The sequence below is a fragment of the Pipistrellus hanaki genome, assembly GCF_964339955.1.
Source record: "Pipistrellus hanaki genome assembly, chromosome: 16".
In the NCBI taxonomy this organism is placed as follows: Eukaryota; Metazoa; Chordata; class Mammalia; order Chiroptera; family Vespertilionidae; genus Pipistrellus; species Pipistrellus hanaki.
The window spans coordinates 13,388,430-13,414,974 of NC_140518.1; the positions used below are offsets into that span (position 1 = coordinate 13,388,430).

The 26,545-nt window shown below is 43.5% G+C and overlaps 1 protein-coding gene across 1 annotated transcript; it reads left to right on the forward strand.

Moving 5' to 3' along the window:
* The first annotated feature begins 594 nt into the window (after positions 1-594).
* On the forward strand, positions 595-20,918 carry LSM12 (LSM12 homolog). The gene is made up of 5 exons (XM_084863644.1): positions 595-808; positions 3,477-3,610; positions 16,764-16,873; positions 18,427-18,553; positions 19,275-20,918. The coding sequence occupies exons 1-5, from the start codon at positions 685-687 to the stop codon at positions 19,365-19,367; spliced, it is 588 nt and encodes a 195-aa protein (XP_084719770.1). The 5' UTR covers positions 595-684; the 3' UTR covers positions 19,368-20,918.
* The last annotated feature ends 5,627 nt before the right edge of the window (positions 20,919-26,545 follow it).

Here is a 26,545-nt window from a genome sequence, read left to right on the forward strand (position 1 = left end):
TCTCCCTCTCTCTCTCTCTCTCTCTCTCTCTCTCTCTCTCTCTCTCCCTTCTTTCCTCTTTGTCCCTTCCTTCCACTCTCTCTAAAAGGCAATGGGAAAAATATCCTCCAGTGAAGATTAAAAAAGTAGGGTCAGTAATTTGCTGAAGGTCATGCAATTTAGCAAGTGACAGACCTAGGATTCTGATTCCGATTTAGCTAATTCCATAGCGACTATTGACACTACCACTTTGTAACTAGGTATACTGTAATCATTTGGGTAAGTTTCCTGTGGAGTCGTTGGGGCCTCGGATTCCTCACGTGTAAAATACAGAGTTCATTCATCAAACTCTTGGGTCGAGGTGTACCTGTAAGGAAGACTGCAGTTCCCTCCTCCTTCCCCTTTTCATTCCACGTAGGTCATGTATCTTTAACTTCCAAAACGGACCCTGAAAAAAGTTTTTTAAAAAAAATAAATAATAAAACGCAACCTGCAACCATTGTACCACCGCTGTACACAATTACTCAAGTCTCTCTTATTTCTTCCTTCCTCTCCCACCTAGGCTCCCGCCCCACCCAGCGCCAGGCCACGCCCCGGCGTGTGATGTCAGCACGTCCCGCGCGTCGCGTCGCGGCGCTCACTGGGCGCCCGGCTTTCGCCGCTGCTGCCGCCGCCGCCGCCGCCGGCCGCGGCTGCTCTCCCAAGATGGCGGCTCCTCCGGGCGAGTACTTCAGTGTTGGGAGCCAGGTGTCGTGCCGGACATGCCAGGAGCAGCGGCTGCAGGGCGAGGTGGTAGCTTTCGACTACCAGTCCAAAATGCTGGCTCTAAGTATCCTTCCCTGCGCGGAGCCCGAGGCCGGGCCGGCGTGTGTGTGTGGGGTGGCGGTGGGGGTGGGGGACGACGGCGGAGGCTGGGGCCCTCGCCGGGCCTAGGGGCGACCGGCCACGGCGGAGCCCGGAGCGCATGCGCACGGCCCGGCGCTCCCCTCCCCCTCTCGGGGCTCCCTCGGTCCTCTTTGGGGACTCTCGTCTCCCACCCCGTGTGGGAGCTGGGCCCCGTGCGAGGGTCGGTGGGTGGAGGGGGGGCTTGACACGCGGATGGCTTTTCGGTGGGGACGCTCTGGGAGAGGGGACACAGTGATCGGGAGAGGAGGTGGTCGTGGGAGGGGGCTTGTCGCGCGGGAGGGGGTTCCCGGATGGAAGGAGGGCTGATAAAATCAAGTGGGGAGGGGGGTGTAGAGTAAGGAACTGCTGTAGGACAAGGGAAGACGATGGAGTTTAGGAGGGGGTGTCTGCTGATGGGTTTGGTCCAAGGAAAGGCGGTGGGGTGTTGACTCAATGGGCCTCACCTGTTTGGAGGTAAAGTAACCTTAAGGCAGAGTTTGGATCTAAATTGGGGCTAGGAGCTTGCTTTGCTGGTTTGTGTGTGTGTGTGCGTGGTGTCACGGTCGGGGAAGGGGGTGCTGAATTTTAGGTTTCCCAGTCATTTGAAAATTGCTGTTTGGGGGATGTTTGCATTGGAAAACTGGTCTAGATAGAGGGACACGTTTTTCAGGGACTTAGGTAGGGATGTGTGGGCTACAGGTGAAAGAGTAAGTTGTGCTCTCTCGCTCAGTCGAGCACACATGGAGTCCGGGCTTTTCCAAGAAATCGCCTCTCCCCTTTTGAAAGGAGGAGTAGTAAACAGAATGGACAAGGTGGCCTGCGTTCTGGGGTGGAAATGATTTCTGAATTACTCCAGGAAATGCAGTCTTGGAAACAAAATGCTTCCTGGTTGTAATAAATGTGCCACTTTTTAAAAATATATATTTTATTGATTTCTTTCAGAGAGGAAGGGAGAAGGATAGAGAGTTAGAAACATCAATGAGAGAGGAACATCGATCAGCTGCCTCTTGCACACCCCCTACTGGGGATGTGCCCGAAACCAATGTACATGCCCTTGACCGGATTCGAACCTGGGACCTCTCAGTCTGCAGGCCAACGCTCTATCCACTGAGCCAAACCGGTTTTGGCGTGCCACCCTTTTGTCTTGTATTTGAGCCACAGGTAGGTTTATTTGGATTTTTTTTTATTGAGGAGTAATCCTTTACACTAGCATCTTTCAAAAGGAAGTTTTCTACTGAGTCTGCTGCATTTGAGTGGCTGGTATTTTAATTAGTTTACCACTAGTCAGATTTCTAGCTTAGGAAGACGGCCTCTGACACCAATACAGCAAAAATAGTTACATTTAAAAAAAGATTTGTTACCGATTTTAGAGCGAGAGAGGAGAGGAAGGGTGGGGGAGAGAGACATCGATTTGTTGTTCCACTTATTGATGCATTCATTGGCTGATTCTTTTTTAAAAATATATTTTATTGATTTTTTTTACAGAGAGGAAGGGAGAGAGATAGAGAGCTAGAAACGTCGATGAGAGAGAAACATCGACCAGCTGCCTCCTGCACACCCCCTGCCGGGGATGTGCCCGCAACCAGCATACATGCCCTTGACCGGAATCGAACCCCGGACCTCTCAGTCCGCAGACCGATGCTCTACAGGCTTCGGCTATTTTATTGATTTTTTACAGAGAGGAAGAGAGAGGGATAGAGAGTTAGAAATATCGATGAGAGAGATTTATAGACCAGCTGCCTCTTGCACACCCCCTACTGGGGATGTGCCCACAATCAAGGTACATGCCCTTGACCGGAATCGAACCTGGGATCTTTCAGTCCACAGGCTGACCTATCCACTGAGCCAAACCGGTTTCGGCCATTGGCTGATTCTTGTATGTGTCCTTATTGGGGATTGAACCAGCAACCTTTGGGTATCCAGTTGAGACTCCAACCAAATGAGCTATCTGGCCAGGGTGTTTTTTGTTTGTTTGTTTGTTTAAATACAAGAATTCATATCTGGACCAGATAAGACCTTTTTACTTTTTACATTAGTGGTTTAGTTGGAAGGGTTTGGGAATGAGGAATTACTCTGCTTTTAATTGGCATAGAGTGTGCTTTTAATAAATGGTTGGAGAATGAATGAATGAATGAATGAATGGTTTAACTTGCTGGGTCACCTTGAATCTGCTTCTTTTCTAATGCTATATTTTTCTCTTCTGCAAAATGAGAAATGTCAAATCTGAAAAGTGGTAAGAGTACTGTACAGATACAAGCAGTATTACACCAAGAGCAGAAAGCGCTGCCTCTCCTGGTTCATTCGGTTCAAAACAAACAGTATTCATGGGCATTAAAACTGCATTATGCATCTCCATAAAACTGGTAGCCAAAAGGTGACAAATCCTTTTGAGGCTTCCAATTTTGAGTTGTTTATGGCTTCGAAAAGCTTGTGATCTTACGAGGTAGACGGGAGGAAGGTGGAGGGCAGAGATTTCCCGAGGAGCGTTGTGATTCTTGTAAGGCTCCCGCTCTTGCTTGAGGCCTTGTGAGAACTGAGTTGTTTATGCTTCTTTTGGTATGTTGTCAGCGCTCTGCTTGCCCCTGTTTTCCTTAACTTTATTTTTTCACCAGAATGTCCCTCTTCCAGTGGAAAACCCAACCATGCAGACATCTTGCTCATAAACTTACAGTATGTTTCAGAAGTGGAAATAATTAATGACCGAACAGAAACCCCACCTCCCCTAGCTTCACTCAATGTTAGTAAGGTAAGGACTAACCTTAGTTCTGGTTCTCCAAAACGGTGGGAAAATTGAGTCTCATCGACTCTGGAAATATACACATTGTCCATTGTTTTTTATTTTGTCATTGACTTACAGTTGCATGTTCTGATACCCTTTTAAAAAATACGTTCAGTTTTATTCCTGGATGTCTTCAGAAGACTTTAAAAAATTTTTAATGCCCAAATAGAGAAATAGAGTTGAGAGCTTGCTTTAGTCTTTGTGAAAGAGGGCTTTAAAAAAAACAACCCTGGAGTCTATGAGTGAACTTCTGGAATTGGTGGGGTGTGGCCTGTGCAATCCGAAATTGCATAATGTGGGCACACATGAATATATGTTTGTCCTGGGTGAAGATATGAATGAATATTCTTCAGGTCCTCAGGAATTCATGATCTATAAAAATTTGAAAACCACTGCTTTAGAGCTTCATTTTGGTCTTTATGTTTGAATTTTGAGGTCTAAACAAAATTAGAGGTTTAGGATATTTTAATTTTAGATGTACAAATTGATCTCTGGGAACCCCCAGATTACTTTTTGACTCTTCAATTCTCTCAAAGTTCATGTTGATTAATAATATTATCCCCAGACTTGTAGCCTTTGCTGTCCCCTATACCTGGAACACTCCTTCCAAAGTGTCTGGAGCCTTATCCATCAGGACTGACATGGCACCTCTTCTAGGAAGTCTTTGGTTACCCAGGCTAAAGTAATTTGCTGCCATTATTCTCTCTTAGAGTACTTTATCCTTCAAGCAAAAGTGACATATTCTTTAGAGTCCAACCTGTGACATTTCTTAGAGTAAAGGGGATTGCTTTTGTTTTACACTGGGACTAATGCTAGCCTATTCATAGCCTTTTTGTAATCATAATTGTATACCATTTGTTTACTTTTCTATCTCACCAAACTTTCTTTTGTCAGGATGGGAACTATACCTGTTTTGTTCATCACTGAATATACAGAGCCTTGCACAGAGTAGGTGTTTAATAAATATTTGTTGAATGAATAAGTTAGGCTTTTGATTTTAGTAGCAGCTGCCTTAAGTCTCTTGAATTGGTGTGGTGGAAGTTTTTCCCTCTAGAGGAGTCTTGCAATAATGTATGTTCTCTTGCCTGTCTTGGGAATATGGTGTGTTTGCTAAGAATTGAACAAAGCAAGGGAATACTTGGGCAGTTGAAACAATAGAGTGTAACTGAGGTTAGCAGAATGTAGTTACCGCAGATAACAGCTCCCTTTCCAAATTCCAGGGAAGTACCACATGTTTTTTAGTGATGGTTGAGGACAGATTAGAAAGGGTCATAGGTTTCATATGAAAGGTTGTTGTATATGTAACATCCCATTCTTAGAAATAGAACGATTTTTGAAACCCTGGCTTAGTGAGGTACTTCCTACTAGAGTATAGGAACTCTTTGGGTGTTTTTCTATTAGCAGAAGAGATTTTAAAAGATTCAAGTGAAATAGTTTATTCCTAGTATGTTGAGAGAAATAGGCTCTAAATTATTCTTTAGTATTTATTTATATGGTATATGAAGTCTGTCACTAAATAAATGAACCTTTAGTGATTAGTAGAGGAGGATTACGTGAGAGATGATTTTTTCACATTTACAATATACTATTTTCTGCTCTGTGACCTATAAGAGCCACCAATTAACTGAGAGGGCTTGGAGTGGTATGGGTAGGATTGTTAAGAAGTTCTCGTATATTTAACCTCAAATATCAATACAGGGTGGAGCAGAAGTAGTTTTACAGTTGTTCTTGTGGAAAATAATACAGTAGTTAATAAATAATAATATGCCTGGCTGGCATGGCTCAGTGGTTGAGCATTGAACTATGAACCAGGAGGCCACAGTTTGATTCCTGGCTCCATCCCCAATGTGGGGTGTGCAGGAGACAGCCGATCAATAATTCTCATCGTTGATGTTTCAATCTCTCCCTCTCCCTTCCTTTCTGAAATCAATCTTAAAAATATTTATTTACTTACTTATTTATAAGTAAATAAACTGTCCAATCTCCCGATTAAAAAAATAATAATACAAGAATAAACTCTGTTTCGCATACTTATAACTGTAAACTTATTTTTGCCCCACTGGGTAGTTGTGGTTATTGAGTTTGTGGATTATCTTTGCTTTTATGATTTTGCTTTCTGCTGGTCAGTTTTAGTTGTTTACTAGCATTGTTATAAACTAATAGTTTAGCTACTCATTCAAGAAAGAAATAGGAAGTAATAGATTGAGGAATGCCATAAATCTTTACTTTCCTTACATTGTAGCCTGCTTGCCAAGTCTTGAAAATAGTTTGCTGGGAAGAAAAGTCAGAAACTAAAAATTAAAATTAAGTTGGAGGGTTGTTTTTGGATTTCTTTCTAATTCTTCCAGTTGCAGAAATGTTTATGAGTAAGCTATATTTCGTCCCCTTGAAACCAACCTTTGAAGCTGTTTTGTGTTTCCTTCTTGAATTTAGTTAGGATTAGAAGAGCCTGCTGGGCTGTTACTGTGAAAACAGCTAATCTGGGCAGCTGTTAACATGTTTGCTTAGATGACATGAAAAGTCCATCTCATTCAAGCGTATGGATTTTGGGTTTTTTTAAATGAAGGATGTTTAAGCATGGTAGACGAGAACTAAAGTGCCCTGAGACCCCTGAAAGAAAACTGTTGATGCTCATAGTCTAGGGGAGCACTACCTGTGACTTCCACTTCCGGTGGAAGATCCATCACATGTTGGCTCATCTTGCTGACGTAGTAATTGTTCTGTTTAATTAAACCTGTTGATATAAACTGTATATTTGTTTACTCCGACCCAGCAGGAAATGGAAGAGAAGGCCTTTTAAAGGAAATACTAAATTCCAGCCCAACTAGAGAAGGTATGAACTAGCAATTGGAGATGAGCCTGTTTTGCTTTCTATTGGCAGTTCACTGCAGGCTAAGAAGTCCTATGTCTATCCACAGCAGTGGGATGTAAGAGGAAGCTTGGAAGAGGACAGTGGAGTTGCAGAAGGTGGAAGTTTTGAATATCATTTTCTCCACAGTAACGGAAGTTTTGAATATCACTTTTATCTTCTCCACAGTAACATTGTACCTCTTAAAATGTTCCAAATTTTCTGACTTTAAGACAAAAGCATTTAAATAAAAGTACAAAAGCTCACCAAAGCCAATCATAAGTGAGGTTCAGTTTATTTGCCATATAGCTTATTAGTTTACTCTGTCATAAGGAAAGCTTAAATATTGCTTGAGGATGAGAGCCCTTGGGTCCTCATGGTTGGGAGAATTAAGGTGATTCTTAGGGTCCTTTGAATGGACTTTCCTTCTTGTTCTCGGGGGATAGATTGCGCGTGGGTTGATAGTGCTCTCAAAAGATGATTTAGGGGCATGCCAATATGAACAGAGTTTTCTTACGTAGCATTTATCAAATATTTACTGAAATCTCTAATGCAAGGCATTGTGGTAAGCTCTGCTGGGGATCAGACCTTAATGTTTTTCAGTGCTAAAATTTACAGAGAACTTTGACATCTCATTTCTTTCCATATTTATTTTTTTTATTTAAAAAATTTTTATGATATATCATTTCATCCTAACAATCACACTGTGTGAGCTTTAGGGTGTATTCTTTTTCTTTTAACAGATGAAAAAATAGTCTTACCCATTTAAGTGACTTGTTCAAAGTTATATGGCTAATAAGTACTGTGGTAACTAGTATTTTCACATGCCACCCTCTGAACTGCAATCAATAGACATCTCATTTAATCCTAACAACAGGGGATGAGTTACTGGCTTAAGAGAATACAACTAGTAAGTAATAGAGCTGGGATTTGAACTCTGGTCTGATATTTTAATAGCAAAGTCCCATTGTTTTTTCTACTTCTGTGTTTTTAGCCTAGGGAGCTTATAGAGTAGTTTAGTAAAATGAAATGAGTAAATATCTGTAATCCTAAATAATGTTTCTAAGTAGAGAAACATATGTTGTTGTGTGGTCAGGAGTAGTGTGGTCTAGTAGAAGGAACATTGGGACCAAGCAGAGAAGTTTTTAAAGCCACTTCTGTGCCATTTAATCTTACTGAGCATAAGTTTGCCCACTGTAAAAATGGGATGTTAGAACCTATCTCATAGAGTTGTTTTGAGGATTATGTCAAGTTGACTAGCCTTGGCAGATGTTAGTTTTATTCTCCCTCATCTGCTCTGTGTAGCCAGCTGATGTTCCTTTAATTATGGGATAAGGGGCGAGATGGGAGAGGGGAGCAGTATGTTAAAGGGAAGACAGCCAAGAACATTGGTGCTATTACCATGTCAGTCTTTCCTGGTATTGGGTCTACATTTGTTCAAATATTGGAACTTGCCAACCCCAAATTGGGGAAAGTCAAAGTTGTATTAGATACCATTAGTATGTAATATCTAATAATTAAAAGATGTTTTTAAGAGACCTCTTGGTGGAGTCCAGAATTAACTTGAATTTCCAGGGCGATGTTATGAGGTGGCATAGTTAAGTGAACAGTTGCCTGAGGACTGGAGGTTAGAGTGAGCAGTCATAGAACCTAAGAGCTATGCTTTCAACCTCTGAGGCTCTTAGGAAGGAACTCATTGACACAGCCACGACAAGTGGATGAATTCATTTGTTTCGATAAACGGATCCAGTGCATTGAACGAGATGTAAGTCTTACCACTTTGCTGAGTTGGGGAAGACTTTCTGGAAGAGATAGTGTGTTGGGGGAGTCATGAAAAGGGACAAAGCATAGAAAATTGAAATCCAGAGATAAACTGTCAGCCTCTTACAAGCATAAAGTGAATGATCAAATGGAACCAGGAAGAGATTCAAAGAGCTTATAAGTTCCTGGTAATGAAGAATGAGTTGGCTACTTTTGGCTAAAATATATTTGGAGATTGGTCAGTGAGTGGAGGGATTCGGTAAGGCTGAGGAAGTGGAAGAGACAAAGTTCACTTTTAAAAGAAATGGACACCCTGGACAGTGTGCCTCAGTGGTTGAACATCAGCCCATGAACCAGAAGGTTATGATTCGATTCCCCTTCAGGGCACATGCCTGGGTTGTGGGCTAAATCCCCAGTAGAGGCATTCAGGAGGCAGCTGATGGATCTCCCCTTTTCCCTCTGAAATCAATAAAAACATTTAAAAAAGAAAGACAACACACAAAGTTCACTTTTAAAAGAAATGATGCCCTGGCCAGTGTGGCCCAGTGGTTTAGAGCATTAGCCTGTGCACTGAAGTTTGATTCCTGGTCAAGGGTGTGTGCCTGGGTTGCCGGTTCAATCCTGCCCTAGTTGGGCCCATGTGGGAGGCAGCTAATCCATGTGTGTCTCTCACATTAATGTTTCTCTCTCTTTCCTCCCTCCCTTCCACTCTCTCTAAAAATCAATGGAAAAAATATCCTCAGGTGAGGATTGACAGCAACAGCAAAATAATAATAAAAGAAATGGACATGAGTGCCTTACCTTTAGGTAAGATGTCACACTGAGGGAAGTATGAGTTCCACCATTTTCAAAGCTAAGATTTAGCATAATCTTCTGACTTTCCTGTTATTTGAGGATTAATCCTCAAGCACAAGTAAATTCCTGGGGTAGTTGATAAACACTGCATTGTGGGTTATATTCATGGATCTATATATCTTGACCCTAATATGTTGAGATATGGAGTTATCCCCAAGGAAAATCAGATGACTTAGCCACCTTATGTTTAGGTATGTGTAGAAGATAGAAGGAGTTTTTATTATGTGTAAATGTGGGAAGGGAAATAACTACTGGCCAGCGAAAGCAAGACTTTTTTTAGATCAATTTTTTTCTGGCTTCTAGAAGCTATACTGTATAACCTGTTGGTTCACTTAATGAGAATATGTTGTCAAGGCCACAGTTCCAGGTTAGAGTCCGCCAGTAAGTTTTGCACCTGGCTTTGAGCAGACGGCTCTTTCCTTATCAGAGGTCTACATTGCTGCTGAGTGATGGGGCATGATAAGCAGTGTTTGTGTCAGATGAAGTCAGAGAGGTAGAATGGTTGCCATTTAAAAAAAGCATTAGCCTTTGGAAGCAGGTCACACTTGGTGGCATTCCAACTTCGGGGCCCACCTGACAGCCATAGTTGGGGGTACAGTGCTTTAAGGCTCATGATTAAGTTCAGGCTACAGTGCATACAGCCAGCGGACTCAGTCCTGAGGGCTCTCCCTCATTAGGTCAAGGATTTGGTTCTGAAGGGAGCTTTCTTGATATTATGGGGATCTGGGAAGAGCCTGAAAAGACAAACTGCTGAGCCCAAGTACACTGGGTGCCGTCGGTGTGCTGTTGCTGCCACCTCTGCACTCTACGTCTTTGACACAGAGATGAATCAAAATAAGGACTTGACTGTTGGGTCGGTAGTGGCATCTCTTCCAGTGTTAAGAAGGGGGCATTTAACGGTTTAATTTCCCTGGCAGAGACTAGGCATGGAGGTTGGAATTTTGAGACTAACTTAGGTAAGTACCAGAAACCATCCTAGAGAGCAAACAGATTTCACTTCAACCAGAAAAGAAAAGGACCTGCCTAGTATGCCAGGAGCCAACAGTGGTGCGATAGAACGTGAGGAGTAGGAAGAGCTGGGTTCCTTTTACAACTGGGCTGCTAGTGAATTGTGTGACCTGTGTTAGTCACTTAACTTCTGAGAACTCTTCTATGAATCGCTAACAGCCAAGGTTTCTCTACCTTTTATCCACATTCCCTCTCTTCCAGGTGCTAGGAATATAGGATGAATAAGTCACTGCCTTTGCCCTTAGAATCTCATGTTGGGAGGAGTGAGGAACAGCAACACTTACCTTAATGGTAACAATATGGCAGGATCAGTGTTAGTGGAGGTGTGAGCAAGGTGCTGTGATAAGGAAAGCAAACTTTTTCTATAAAGATCCTGATAGTAAATATTTTAGGCTTTGTGGATACACATTATCTGTCACAAATTCCTTTGTAGCAAAAGCAGCCATAGATAATCTGTATATATAAAAGCCTAAGTTACTGTTACTACCGGTCAACCACTCAACTGGTCACTATGATGCTGGTCACTATGATGCGCACTGACCAACGGAATCAGACTCTAAATGCAGGTGCTGCCCCTGGTGGTCAGTGCATGCCCACAGCCAACCTCTAGCAGCCCCTCCACTACCCCCCAACACCCCCACCCCCACCAGCCGACCCTGATCACACGGACTGGGTGAGAGGGCCCTGATCTGCCCCAATGCCAGCCTGGCCGAGGGACCCCACAAATGCGTGAATTTGTGCCCCGGGCCTCTAGTATGTAAATAAATGGGCATGGCCATTCCAATAAAACTTAACTGAAACAGGTGGTTGGCTCAAGATTACTCACAGGCTGTGGGCAAATTACCTGTGAAAGTTAAAACTTTGCCTATAGCATATGCTGACTGACTAGAGGCTGGTCAGTATTGTACAGCAGCAATATGCTGGTTTGACAAGTATCCTGTTAAAGTCTGGAGATTGAGGTGGTGCTGTAGCCCCTGGATTTGAGCTATTCATACCTAAAAGCACTCAACATATCTTAACATTCTAGTTTAGGAGAGTTGTTTGACTTCTGTAGTTTTGGCACAGAAGAAAATGATGGATCCAATAATTTAGGTTTGTTTAGGGAATGCCTGTCAGTATTGACTTAACATGCATTCTTACACAGGATCTGTTCTTGAAAGCATTTCTGTGAATTAACCTTTAACAAAAGAAATAAAGGATGTCCTTGAGGTTTAAGGTGAGATTGGGGCCCTTTTCAGAAAAGAGAGGCCCTTCACTGAGAGGCAGACAATTGTGTTCTGTACTAGGGACATTGATGGAAATGCCAGAATTCGCTGATAAAAAGAGATGATGCCAGCTGAGTCTTAAGATATTTATTCTTGCCTTAGCCGGTTTGGCTCAATGGATAGAGTGTCAGCCTCTGGTCAGAAGGGTCCCAGGTTTGATTCCAGTCAAGGGCACATACTTAGGTTGCAGGCTTGATCCCTAGCCCTTGTTGGGGCGCATGCAGGAAGCAACTAATCGATGTGTCTCTCTCACATGGATGTTTCTATCTTCCCCCCTCCCTTCCACTCTCTCTAAAGTCAAAGGAAGAGTATCCTTGGTGAGGATTAACAACAACAAAAAGATACTTATTCTCTTAAAAATATTTTCTTTTAATTCAAATTTATAACTATTTTCAACAATAATTTAGGCTTGTTTCTCTTAGGTGGCACTGGTTGAGTGTAGTGCAGGGTTAAGAACGCAGCCCCCAGAGTCAGACTGGGTTCAAATCCATTCTCCCACTTGTAGCTTGGTAAACTTGGGCAAGTTCTTAAGAGCTGTGCCTACTTTCTCCATCTACTTGGTAGGAGTAATTTCAGTCCCTGTTTCATAGGATTGTTGTACAGATAAAATGCTTACTACATGCCAAGTGTGTAGCTTGGTGCCTACCATGGAGTAAACTCTTGTTCAGCAAGTTTAGCTCTTCGAATTTTAGTGCTCGCTACCAGGCCTTTTTTGCTCCACCATTCCGGTGTTTGATTCAGTGTTTTGATTTTTATGTATTCTACAACTTCGGGTGGGGTACTCCCAGCTTTTAGTTCCCAACTATCCAAGGTTGTAAAGAATAGTTTTATTAGAAACTTTCAGACAGGAGCTTATTTAGGGAATAAGAAGACTTGGAGATATTGGTAGTTGGAAGAAATTTTTAAAAAAATCTTTACCTGAGGATATGTTTATTGATTTTGAGAGAGAAGCAAGCAAACATCGATCCGTTGCCTCCATTCACACCCTGACCAGGGATGGGATCCACAAACTTTTTGTGTATGTGACGAGGGCATTCTCATCAACTGAACCACCCAGCTGGGTTGGAAGAAATACATTGTGAGAGACTGCTTGTTGCTAAGAAGGAGGGCTTTCCAAGAGTGCACCTCAGAATTGAAACAGTAGGAGCAAGCATGGGCCCGTAGGATGACAGTTGTTCTTGGCTGCTCTGGTCCGCCACCCTTCAGCCTCCACCAGCCTTACAGGCGGCACCGGCAGTTCCAGGGCAGCAGCTGCAGTGCTTCCTAACCCTTCTGTGGGCAGCTGGTCGGGAGGCCCGGATGCACATAGAAGACAGACTGAGTGGCTCATTGGAGTCAGTAGGTCACATCCGGCAGGTTGCTCTCTCGGCTCTCCTTCCCATGTTGTATCAGCTGTCACAGCCTGCTAAGTATTTGTAGTAAGAAGCCCTCTGGTTTTCCCACAGCACCTGTGCTCTCCTGGACTGGGTGTGTGGAAATAAAATGGCCTAGCTGGTTACTAAATAACACAATAGCGGGTATATTGTTTGGGTTTTGTTGTGTCTGCTTCCTCTTCATGTCACTGAGTGCAGGAAGAGATGTGTTTCGTTCATGTTCATTAATTCATTGACTCAAGGGGTAGCCAGCAGCAGGCATCACTAGAAGCCTTTTAATATTAATGTGCTTTGATATCAAGTTCATGCCCTTATCTGCGGTGCCTGCATCAAGGTGCTATATGTGAAATGGCCACAGGAAGAAGCTCAGGTTAGTAGGCTAGGAATAACTGTTTTTACTGGGGAGCACAACATAAAAAGAGGCAGGTAAGTACAAGCAGTCATTTCAGTTACTCTACATGCACATTAGTAACAAATATTGGTAGGTTTGTGTTCCTCGGTTGCCTGAACCCAGTGTACTCCTAAAGTTGGTGCCTTTGATATTCTTTGAGATTCTAACCACATAGTGCTTCAGTTTTGTTTGGGAGATGCCAGCAGCTTACATATTCGCATTGAAACTGAATGTAGTATGGTGCTAGCCATTGAATTTTATTTTACTTTATTATTATTTTTTTTTAATAAACACTTTTTTTTTTTATTTAATATATTTTATTGATTTTCTTACAGAGAGGAAGGGAGAGAGATAGAGAGCCAGAAACATCGATGAGAGAGAAACATCGACCAGCTGCCTCCTGCACACCCCCTACCGGGGATGTGCCCGCAACCAAGGTACATGCCCTTGACCGGAATCGAACCTGGGACCTTTCAGTCCGCAGACTGAGGCTCTACCGCTGAGCCAAACGGGTTTCGGCAAGCTGATCTGTTTAACCCCAAATACAAGCATTTTTCAGATTGCCATGAAAATACAGTCTGTAAACTGACAACTGGAGTTTTAGGGTTTGCTGTGAGTCCAGTCTGCCCAAAGCACCAATGTAGGTACAGGTAGAGGATATTGGAGCAAATTTAAATACAGTTAACTTACACTGATTTCTGCTGACTTTTCCAAGGCTTTCCCTTATATCATTTAACATTTGGGATCTGTTTGCACTATGAGTTGACATGGAGATCTATTCTCCTTTGCTTTCAGAGCTTTAGAAGAGATTGTGCAACTGGTATTTGGCGGGGGGGGGGGGGGTGTGCATTTTGAAATAATTGTTCTGTAACTATTGTGTTGCTGCTATTCAGGCTGTCCAAACTAATCACTTCTGGCTGAAATTTATATCCATTTTATTCTGCCTCTACCAAAAAATGGCTCCCCCTCCCTGAAATTCTTTTGGCTTGATTTATGAGTTCTTTTGTTGTTGTTGTTTTGTTCTTTTATTTTTATATATATATATATATATATATATATATATTTTTTTTTTTTTTTTTTTTTTTAATTGATTTTTAGAGTAGAAGGGAGAGAGAGAGAGAGAGAGAATCATTGATCGGCTGCCTCCTGCACATTCCCTACTGGGGATGGAGCCTGCAACACAGGCATGTGCCTTTGACCAGAATCGAACCTGGGACCCTTCAGTTCGAAGGCTGACGCTCTATCCACTGAGCCAAACCAACTAGGGCTATGAATTCTATTCTTTTTTTTCTTCTTCTTTTTTTTTTAATATATTTTATTGATTTTGTACAGATAGGAAGGGAGAGATAGAGAGTTAGAAACATCGATGAGAGAGAGTCATCGATCAGCTGCCTCTTGCACACCCCCTACTGGGGATATGCCCGCAACCCAGGTACATGCCCTTGACCGGAATCAAACCTGGGACCCTTCAGTCCCCAAGCCGACGCTCTATCCATTGAGCCAAACCGGTTTCGGCTGAATTCTATTCTTAAACATTCTGCATAAATGCCTAGTTTCTCTGAGCCAACTCTTCTCTTACTGAATAGCTGATGTTATGTTTTTAACCTATGGAGGTGGCAAGGATATTTTACTTTGAGTATCCAGACTATGTAATTATCACAAGCTTTATAGGAGCGGCTTTGTCTGACCCAACATTGGGAGATGCTTTGGTTTTCACGGGTAAACATTTTAAAAAAGACCTCAAAGTGAGATCCTCCTGCATGCTCATGGGGTAAACATCTGCCTGACCACCAGGCGCTTCCCAGGAGCTCTGCAGGAGCTTGGTTAATCCAGGGAAGCTCTGCTGCCCTTCCGATTTTCCTTCTTTCCTTGGAGACTTCAGATCTTCTACAGGGTTGTTGGGAAAGAGAGACTCAAGAAAACCGTTCCCAGGGTTTTCTTGGTGACTGAGTAAGCTTTGCTTGTTGTCACTTAAAATATACCACCAGCAGTTCTCTTTCCGTAGAACCTGGGTGCTTTCTTGCTACAGGTGGGATTGTCACTACTCAGAGAATTGCTGTCAGTCCTGTGCATTTATTTCTTTGTGAAGTTGTAGCTTGGTGGGGCCAAATGGCAGGACTGGGCTTGAAAGATTATTTACTGCTGCTGCGTGTTCATGTTCTCTCTCTCTCTCTCTCTCTCTCTCTCTCTCTCTCCCCCCCCCCCCCCCCCCCCACTTCACTTACGGAGACCAAAATGATGGTGTTCTGAGTTTGCTCTTCTGTGCTCACTTCCCTCCTTCCTCAGCCAGTCTCAGAAACTCAGGTGCAGGGGTGACACTCCCCAGTTCCTCATAATCCAGTTGAAGGCCTCCTTTTCTCACCCTCATAGTCAAACCCCCGCCTCCATAAAGTGCTTCATTTTACCAGCAAACAGTTAGATACTTTGTGCTCACTTTTTCGCCAATAGAACAATATTTGGTTTATGGTTTGAAGGGTCACTGTTAAAACAGAATACAAATGTTTAAGAATTCCAAGCATCTAGGTACTTTGCGAATGTGCTGGAGGTATGATTACCTCTCTTTGTATTTAAGGAGCTAGTGTTTCAGGACAAATTGTGTGTTTGCAAATGTCTTTAATGTGCTGCAGCATCAATATACTAAGCTGTTCATGTGTCTGAAAATCTCAATCATTTGACTTTCAGATGCATTATCTGTCTTTTGTTTGTTTTAACCATCTTGTCCAGCCTATTCGCTTTGTCTTATACTCAAACAGATTTGTACTCCAAGTCTCTAACAACCAGTAGTGGTGGGTGGGGGTAAAAAATGTATTAGAGGACCAACAGGATCAACCGGGGTCCCACTCCTGTTTGGAGGAATTTCCTATATCTTAGGAGAATTTTTTTTTATTAGTTTATGATTGTTTCACTAGATGGCAGGTAAGAAACTGACATGAAGTAAAATACTGGCCCTTTTTCTAAAGAGCAGGACTGCTCTTCAGCTCAAGCTGAAGATGGACAATATCCAGGTTTAGGTTTATTTGAGTCTCATTTCCCTCTATGAGCACAGGTAATGGTGCTGGAAAGGTAGAGTCTTTGTGCTCAGTTCCCCTCTTCCCTCAGAAAGTTTCTGAAACTCAGGCAGGGGTGAGACATTAATTTCTAAACCCGAAGCTTTAGCACAGTAGCTGATAAAAATTCTTTAATTCTCTCCTTTCATAAAAATTTTGTATTACCTTTTTACTCAGACTACCACTTTCCCATCAGGCAGCTCCATAATCATCTATGACATTACCCTGCTCCATTTCCTTCTAGCACTTAGCACTGTGTGAGGTTAACCTTGTTTATATTTTTGTTTAAAGTCTTATCTTCACTTCCTCCCTTCAGTGCTGTATCTCTAGCTTAACATAGTAAATGTCTGGCACATGGTAGACATTCAGAACATTGGGAGGAAGGAATATTTGCCAGGAAAAGCAATAATTATTCAGGTATATTGTGTGTATTTGTTTCACTTTTGATCTCTGAGAAAACTGAATCTACCCAAACCTGTCTTTTCCCGCCTCCTTTCTTCAGTTTTGGCTTGACTGTTGGGAAGAATGAAGGTGAATGCTTTTCTGAGTTTCTTTCCTCTCCCCCACTTTAGCTTGCCAGCAAAGCGCGGACAGAGAAGGAGGAGAAGCTCAGCCAGGCCTATGCAATCAGCGCTGGTGTCTCCCTAGAGGGCCAGCAGCTCTTCCAGACCATTCACAAGACGTGAGTTGGGGAGCACAGAGATCCTTATCCCGGGGTTTGCTGCCTGGCTGTGCTGTCTGGTGGCTGACTTTCAAGTAGTTGTGTTCCTGAAAGTCTCCAGGGGAGCTGGGGAGTGTGTTAGCAATACCTCGACATCAGGGGTGTGAGTACTTGTTGCCCTTCCATACAGAAAAGTGGGGTAATTGTGGACAAATTGTCTTCTCTGGGCTTCGGTTTCTTCCATCTGCAAGACTTAGTTTTCAGTTAGATTTTCCCTAAGGGTCCCTTCTATACCTAGTATTCTATAACTTAGAACTAGTGATCTATTTGTCTTTTTATTATTTTATGTTGTACCTTTCTCTAAAAGCTTATACAGTTCTATTAAGGAAAAGTTATATCTCTTTTGCTCGTCCCAATGGTACATTGGGGTGAGTGTAGGGTAGGGGTGTCGAACTCAATCAGAGAAGGGGCCAAAATCTAAAATCCAGCCTAAATTGTCATAAACTGACAATGTCATAAACTGACAGCGGAGTGCAGTGATGACAGCGCGGTGCGGGCCACATTGCAAGGCCTGGCGGGCTGGATTTGGCCCGCGGGCCTTGTGTTTGACATATGTGGTGTAGGGAGTTAGGGAGAGCAGAAGGCCACTTTATTACCACCTTCTAAAAGACATTTTGTCACAGCAGAAGTCATTTGACTCCACGAGCTTCCCTAGTTGCTGAAAAACTGAACATTTGACACTCCTCCCCCCGCGGCTGCCTTCTGTTACCCTATTTAACCACCTGGGTCTGGTGCACAGATGGCAGCTGGCATCAGAGCTGTTTGGGTCCATGGTGTGAGTCTCTGAACATTTGCAGGTATGTGAAGGAATTCGCCTAGTAGTGTCAGCTGTCCTGGGTTTCCCAAGTGTGAACTGGAATGGGTTTTCCTACTCTAGCAAGTGCCCAGCTGTCTGATAATGGAGAGGGACCATTTTGAGAAGCAGCTTCCATTTTAGGTGGCGGGCAGAGTACAGATCACAATAAGATGGGGCATTTGTTCTTTCTTTCTAACGGTGCCATTTCCCCGTAGGCCAAAGGTTGGCAAACTACAGCCAGCAGGCCACATCTGCTTATTTGTTTATGTATCATCTGTGGCTGCTTTTATGGTACAGTGACAGAGTTTAGCAGGTGTGACAGAGATTGTATGGCCTGCAAAGCTTAAAAATTTGCTATCTGACCTTTTATATAAAAAATGTACCAGTCCCTGCTCTGGCTGCTACTCGGGTTGAATCTAGTGGCCTGAGTCTAGCTGAACTCAATTTTGTTTAGACTTTGGGGCTGCCACTAAGTTTTCTGTGGGTTTCCAGGTCCCTAATGGTTCAGAGCAACTTTTCTGGGTCCTCCTCAGAGAAAATGTGCATCAGTGTCATTGCTTTTCCCAGCCAGTGATTCTCAGAAATGTTTCTTGGCTCTTCCTCCTTAGGGGCTGCTGGCAGCTAGTGTTGCCTGAGTGGTGAGCTGGGAACTTGGGGTCAGCAGGAGGTGTGGGATGCCTGCAAGAGGTAACTTTCACCTGTTCTCTTTTGCTTCCAGCATTAAAGATTGTAAATGGCAAGAAAAAAACATCATAGTCATGGAAGAAGTTGTTATTACACCCCCATATCAAGTGGAAAACTGTAAAGGCAAAGAGGGCAGTGCACTGAGCCATGTACGCAAAATAGTAAGTATAAAGGAGCCACAAAACTAAGGAGAGAATGTTTCCTTGGCCTTCACCCTCCAGCATCAGGCAGGACAGTTCCTCCTCTGACAGCCACCTGGTGAATAGCCCTGTTTGCCACCTTGCCTCCATGCAGCGTGCTGCTCTGCGGCTGTGGCTTAGACACTCCTGCAGCGGTGGAACCACCGGGTGGTGTGGTCATTCGCAGTATGGTCCTTTGTAATGTGTGGCTTTTCGAAACTGCATGATATTGGCCTGAGCAGTTCCTCTCATCTCAGGAAGGGTTCTTCTCAGGAAGGGCTGTTTGGTATAAATCAGTTGCCGTTGGCGACTAGGACCCTGCATATGTCACCTGGCTTTTTAGATTGAGTTGTAACATTTGTAAAAACAAACAGCACTGAAAGACAACATTGTGAATGTAAAAAGTTTAAGACTAATTCCCCACTTGTCTGAAGAGGGGAGAGGGATTTTTGGATCATAATAATCTCTTTTCAGTTTCCATTTTAGTTTATAGATTCATCTTATTTTAGCCAATCTTAGCTAAAGCTGCAAAAATTGTGGCTGAAACAAGTGACCCCCCACCACCACCACCAGCAAAAGCAAAGGTGCCTGAATAATCTGAGGCTGGTCAGCCAGGAGGGGGCTGTCGGACCCTGGAGCGGACTGTTTGAGAGGCCTTGTGTGCCTGGCTCCTTTTCTGACCTAGGTGACTGGTCTCTTTCAGGTTGAAAAACATTTTAGAGATGTGGAAAGCCAAAAGATCCTGCAGCGCTCACAAGCCCAACAACCACAGAAGGAGGCTGCCCTGTCATCCTGAGTCCACACACACGGAGGACTTCCAGCATCCAGCCGAGGAGGCGGCGGTGGCGGCTGCGCGGAGGCAGGCCGGGGGAGGGGAGGGGTCCTGTATTTCCTGCTGGCTCTTGTTAACAGAGGGCCAGCGTTCTAAATCTTAGACTTGAACAAACAAAACACCCAACAAAAAGAACAAGAGAATAATTTAAAAGTTGAATCATTACTTGACTAACAGACTTTGGTCCACCATGTCCTTTTCACAGCTCCCTTCTGGAACAGTCACCTTGTTAATTTTATTTTTGAAAATTTCTTCCTGGCTCTCCCCTTTCCCCTCTGACTTCTCATTTCCTAGTCTGTCCGCGTCATTCTGTTGTTACAAGTGGCCACACTTACCTTGTGAACGATTGAAAGAAACCTTTACATCTTCCAAAATAAAAGTAACAAGCTGACTGTGATACTTAAGTTGAGAACAGCAGACAGAGGTCTCACTTTAAATTCCGCGCCCCCCCCCCTTTTTTTTTCTTTTTCTTTTTTTTGCACAGGGCATGGCTTGAATTAGTTTTATTTTTCTTAACTTTAAATATATATATGAAAATATATATTAAAATGTTCTCTAAATATTTTCTGCTTCTTGCAGGTCTCTTTTTACTAGATCATGGCCACTCTTCCCACCTCATCCCTCTGAAAACAAAAATGTATTGCCCTCCCCACCTCCCGTAGCCAAGCAACTAACTTGACTTAGTTTCACAGCAAGAATCTCCGGCAGCACTTTGTAGAGCCAGCGTGTGCAGGTGGGAGTTGGCTTTGAGGGTTCCTGATGGCTTTTAGTCTGTGTGTGTACCAGGCTCACATTTGGCTGAAACCTCAGGATTCTCCATCCGCCTTTTGTCTTACTTCACGGTACTAGAAGAACTCCTCACCACTCTCCTGTCTCCTCCTACATGAGAGCGCCAGCTGCCCTTTTCTCCAGTGTCCTCTGCAGAACTATTTGCATGGCACATGCGGCTCCTCCTCGAGGGATGATATTCTTTTATCAGAAACCCGGAGTCCACCGATCTCCACCTCTCTTTAAGTGCATCCAGAGGCAACAGCCCAGGAGAAAGCTTGGGTTGCCTATAGTTTCTCTTCTGACAACCTCCTACTCTTACGCCCATGCCCACTCCCTTTAAATTTTACAAGCTTATGACAGTTTGTATGTGCTCAGCCATTGGGCAGAAAACCTGAAAAGAATTCTGGACTTTAGCCCACCAGTTTGTCTGGTTTGATAACCTGCTGAGAGCCAAAACTGGCACCTGCTGTCCCATGCCTTTAGGGCCATCCAATGGGGCAGAGAGTGCCACCATCTGAGTATCGGGCACTGAGTGGGATGTGGGTGATGCTCATGTGACTGGCTAGAGCTTTGGGGGTGGGGTGGGGGTTAACTTTTTTTGGCCATGATCTTTTTCCCCTTCCTTTTTTTTTTAATTAAATAAATGGATCAAAATTAAATAATTCAAGCCCTGCCTTCAAAATGAAATTTTTTTTAGTATTGTTTAGCAAAAAACAATAAAAACCCAAATTTTTTTAACCATCACTCATGTCTCGGGTTTGTGTATCTTCAGAGGCCCCAAAGGGAGAGGATATGAGAGTTTGTGTGTTTGGTTTGACTTTTCCATTTAGTTTCTTTGCTTTCTACTCTTAACCCTCTCTCCTCCACTCCTTGAGAATTCATCCAGAGATACGGTACACAGTGTGTCATTTAAGAAGGGCATCCAGGGTTGGGAGTAGTGGGTAAGTGGAGTAGCAGAAGAAGAGGCTGGGTACATGCATAAAACCATTTGAAGTGCCAGGCCTTTGATTTGGTATGCACAGACAGGTGGACTTCTGGGAAAGGGAAAAGAAAAGCGACCTTGCAGGATCTAGAGAGCCTAAGAGGTACGATTAAAGGAGTGAAAGTGATGAGAAAAATAGCAAGCCCAGGGGGAAGCTCTCTGTCTCATGCCTGTGTTATCATTTCCTCCCTCTTAGTCTAGGTCTGTACTGGGAGATCCTCTATCTTCTCCAAATACACACACAGCTCTGTACACCAGCACCCGATTACCTCCTCATTGCCACATAAGCCTTTACTACTGGTAGGGGTGTCGAACTCAATCAGAGAAGGGGCCAAAATCTAAAATCCAGCCTAAATCGCGGGCCGAATGGTTTACTGAACAGTCATAAACTGACAATGTCATAAACTGACAGCGGAGTGCAGTGATGACAGCGCGGTGCGGGCCACATTGCAAGGCCTGGCGGGCTGGATTTGGCCCGCGGGCCTTGTGCTTGACACATGTGGTTTAGAGCATCCAATTTGTTTGGTATAAACAGCAAAAACAACCACACTGAGCTGATACAGAATCTGCCACGTAAGTTGAGTAGCTCATTACTGATTAGTGTTGAAAATATGAAGATTGTTCAAGCACTTCAATATTAGTTCAGGGCTCTAGCCAGGTTCCTTGACATTTTTGAAGCTAAGAATGTGTGTGTCAAAAAATATGTTCTACCTGGCCTGTAAGCTCAGTGGTTAGAGCACCGACTCAGAAGGTCAGGGTCTTGAGTTTGATTCCTGGTCAAGGGCACATACCTGGGTTGCAGGTTGCATCCTTGGCCCCATTTGAGGCGTGTGTGTGAGGCAACCAATCAATGTATGTGTCACATCCATGTTTCTCTCCCCCTCCCCTTCCCTTCTCTTCCACTCTCTCTAAAAAAATTCAATGGAAAAAATATCGGGTGAGGATTAACCAAAAAAATAAAAAGCTGTTCTTCCTTAAGATATGCTCGTTATGGAAGGAGTAGAGAGAGTTTTCAGTCATATACATAAATAGAATCTCCTGTTGACAGGCTACTGTGCTGAGAATGTATAGTGTTAGAAACTACAATGTACAAGATGAGGGTTGGGACAAGGTCAACTCTTTTGGAAGACGATCATTGTTGACGCGGTGGATTTGTGTTCCCATCATTGCTGCGGTCTGTGGGTGCCAGAGAGTTCATCAGCCCGAACCACCTAAACCTCAGGGGTTTAACACATGAAGTACCTCACAGGTGAAGAAGGGGTGCTGTTGGGCTGCTATCCACTGGTGGTAGACTGCTGCTGGGTTATAAAGTTTCGAAACAAGTTCTTTTGTTCTTATATGGCTTATTACAGGAAAAATAGAAAATTAAGGGAAAAATTTTTCATCTACCACCTAAGACATTAACATCTTTCATATATTCTAGGTTCTAAGATGCCTCTTCCTATCTCTTGCATTGCTGAAAGTGCAGTGTACTTCACAATGTCAGAAGAAACTTGTCAACTAATCCCTTAATTTCTAGCTCACAAGGTGCACTCTATAAGTGTTGGCATGTTAGATGTTATATATAAAAGATATATATATAAAGGATATGGGTGATCTCTGAGATTACTTCCAATCTCAATAATTACTTCTGTCATTCTTTGTCTTACCTTGTAATGCCTTGGTTACCTCAAGTCATCTTTGATAATTAAAATGGAAAGTGATTCCTATAATTTGATATCATACTAGAGGCCTGATGCATGAAATTCATGCATGAGTAGGCTTTCCTTACCCCTGCTGCTGGCACCGGCTTCCCTCTGGCACCCAGAACCCGGACTTCCCTCTCAGCCCCCGCTTCATCCAGAAGATCATCTGGAAGGACGGCTGGTCTAATTAACATATTACACTTTTTTTTTTTTTTTTTTTTTTTTTTTTTTTGCTCAGAATCCTTCTTTTTATTTATTTATTTATTTTTTTTTTTAATAAGTTTTTATTTTTCATATTATTACAAATGTTCCTCCCCCCCCCCCCATTGCTCTCCTCCACCAGGTTCCCACCCCACCCTCTGCCCTTTCCCCTCTCCCCATTGTCCTCATCCATACGTGCACAGTTTATATGTTCAGTCTCTTCCCACGCCCCCCTCTCCCCTTTTCCCCAAGAATCGTCAGTTCACTCCCCTTCCATACCTCTGATTCTATTATATTCAACAGTTAATATTGTTCATCAGATTTTTTTAATTTCCTTGGTTTTTAGATTCACTTGTTGATAATTACGTATTTGTTGTTCATAATTTTTATCTTTGTTTACTTTCTCTTCTGAAAGAACCCCCTTCAGCAATTCATATAATTCTGGTTTGGTGGTGATGAACTCCTTTAGCTTTTTTTTATTAGTGAAGCTCTTTATCTGGCCTTCAATTCTGAGTAATAGCTTTGCTGGGTAGCTTATTTTTGGCTGTAGGTTCTTGCTATTCATCACCTTGAATATTTCTTGCCATTCCCTTCTGGCCTGCATGGTTTCTGTTGAGAAGTCAGCTGACAATCGTATAGGTGCTCCTTTATAAGTTACTACCTTCTTTGCTCTTGCTTCTTTTAATATTCTCTCTTTATCTTTTGCTCTTGGAATTTTAATAATGATGTGTCTCGGTGTGGTCCTCTTTGGATTCCTTTTGTTTGGAGTTCTGTGCACTTCCTGGACTTGTAGGTCAAATTCTTTCACCAGGTGGGGGAAGTTTTCTGTCACTATTTCTTTCAGTATGTTTTCGATATCTTGCTCTCTCTCATCTTCTGGAACCCCCATAATTCTGATGTTGGTTCGCTTGAAGTTGTCCCAGAGGTTTCTTACATTATCTTCAATTTTCTGGATTCTCTTGCCTTCTAGCTTCTGTGGAGGAGTGTCTTCTGGCTCTTTATGTTCCAAATCTTTGACTTGATTCTTGCGATCTTCCCTTCTGTTTTTAGGACTCTGTAGAATATTTTTTATTTCAGACAATGTATTCTTTATTTCTTGTTGATCCCTTATCATTTCTTGTTGACTCCTTATTAATTCTAGTTGATCTCTTTTCATATCCTCATAGGCCTTATCCATCTTTTCTAGGAAATTCTTGAAAAACCTTATAAGCGTAGATTTGAACTCTATATCCAGACGCTTTTTGTCCTCCATTTCTTTCGTTTGTGATCTATTTTGTTGTCGCATTTCGCAGTTACAGATGGGACGGGGTTTCAGGGTGGAGCCTGCAGCTTTGGCTTTCGTCAGCCCCGCCCTATGCGGGTCCTTCAGTGCTTGCTGCCGGCGCCTCTGAGAGAAAGGTGCCCTCGATTTTCGCCTGCTGCCAAACAGTCTATGCTCTCCCCCAATGAGCCCGGTATTGGGGTTCAGTTCAGTTGGAAGTGGAGTTGGAGGTGGCGTTCACAGCAGTCTGGAGCCCCAGTCTCCTTCCCGTCAGGGCAATCCCGCGGCACAGCCGACCGTTCCTTCTCTGGGGGCAGTGTGTGCGCCTCCGGGACCTTTCTCCGCTACCCCAGGCTTCCGACTTACAGCCCAGCTCCCTATGGCTGAGCCTGAGTCCCCGGGGTCTGGCCCAGAACTGGGGTTCAGAGCAGTCAGGGGCCCAGCACAGTCGGAGTTTTATCTCCTTTCCGCTAGGGAACGCCAGCCAGGCACTCGGCCTCCCTCCTCTCCGGCTCCGTCCTCTCCTCGCGCCCCGCGTGTCTCCGTACCTTAGGCTTTTACAGCTCCTCCGTGCTTCCTTCTGGTTTTCTCCTTGCTTCTTGTTGTAGGATTTCCAGTCAGTCGACTTTCCTGTAGTTCTGGGTAATGTCCATTTTATATTTTAGTTGTATTTTATTAAAATTGTTGTGTGCGGCTGCGGCTAGTTGCCTACCCGAGCAGCCATCTTGGATTCTCTCCAACATATTACACTTTTATTATATAGTGGCATGTATGACTTGTAATATAGTTACTTGTTTAGGTTTATCTTTAGTGGTCTAATGGGGATTTTGAGACAAGACTCTTTTGAGGCAAGAATTATGGCTTGCACATTTTTGTGTTTCCTTACTAGTAGCCCTGCAAATGAATCTGTCCACCGGTAGCTCTCTGCAAGACTTGGCCTCTTGGCACCCACTGCCCAGAGGCCCATCTGCGGCTGGGCGCAAGACACTTGCCTCATTGCCACAGCAACAAAGCAAGCATTCTGCCAGGCCACTCACACTGCCCGCTCTCAGCAGCTCCTCCCCTGAGACTGGGGGACTCTGGCTGGACTAAGAGGACTGGAAGCTGCCATCTTGTGGCTGAGGGTGCCGCCATCTTTGTGAGGTGTGATGGTTAATTTGCATATTATCCTTTTATTAGATAGGATGTCGCAGTCGAGATAAGACTGAAGGTAGATTTTTGGAAATCATCAGTTTAATAATTTGAGCCACAGTAAAAAGTGGCCCAAGATTGACTGGGTTTTGAAGAAATCTTGAAATCAGGTTTGGGAAGAGAACAGAGACCAGTAAAAGACATGGGAGGGGCTGGGAAGGGAAGCGTCTCTCATTCCAGCTTTAGAAGCAGCAGGGCTTTCCCCCAGGTTTCTCCAGAGCAGATTTGGGCAACTGGGACCAAGGCTGGTCAGATTATGGCCTCTCTGAATTTTTATTGATTTCAGAGAGTAAGGGAGAGGGAGAGAGAGAAACATCCAATGATGAGAGAGAATCATTGATGGGCTGCCTCCTGTGCACTCCTGCTGGGGATCAAGTCCACAGCCTGGGCATGTGTCCTTGGCTAGAATCAAACCTGAGACCCTTCAGTCCACAAGCCGATATGCTCTATCCACTGAGCCAAACTGGCGAGGGCTCTCTCTTTGTTATTTTTATAAATATTATTGAGTATTACATATGTTCCCTCTTTTTTTCCCCATTGACCCCCTTCTTTAATTTTCAATTTTGTTGAAAAGTCTAAAGAGGAACAGAGTTTCTTTCTGAACTGGTGAGATGAAGGTAAGGCATATTTCTACTGACTTAAGTAACCTCTTCTCCGTTTTCCCAACTAATTCTGATGCTAATTCCAGCAGGTAGTCTTCAGTGGAGAGACTAACAAGTGGTTTCTTTTTCTAATCTGGTCCCTTTATTCTGATCTCTGGCTTGAAGTAGTTGCTTATGCTTTAAGATAGTGTGTACTGCTTTAAAGAATATTCTGGGATGGCCTCTGAGATGTGATTTAAGCTGAAAGTTGAAGAACAGGTGCCTGCAAAGAGTGCTCAGATAGAAGGAACAGTAAGTGCTAACATTGAGGTTGGCAAGAGCTTCGGATGTTTGGGAACTGCTAGAAGGAAGGTGGCAGAAGTGTAGTCAGCAGGACGGAGCAGTGGGCAGAAGGACAAATGGACACTTCATGCAGGGCCTTGTGGCCATTGTAGGGACTGGAATCTGCT

Bases quoted from the DNA above. Each gene is read 5' to 3' on its own strand.
- LSM12 (XM_084863644.1), top strand. From the start codon at position 685: ATGGCGGCTCCTCCGGGCGAGTACTTCAGTGTTGGGAGCCAGGTGTCG. The intron at 3,611-16,763 runs GTAAGGACTAAC...CCCCCACTTTAG, and splicing joins CTTCACTCAATGTTAGTAAG to CTTGCCAGCAAAGCGCGGAC. The intron at 16,874-18,426 runs GTGAGTTGGGGA...TTTTGCTTCCAG, and splicing joins TTCCAGACCATTCACAAGAC to CATTAAAGATTGTAAATGGC.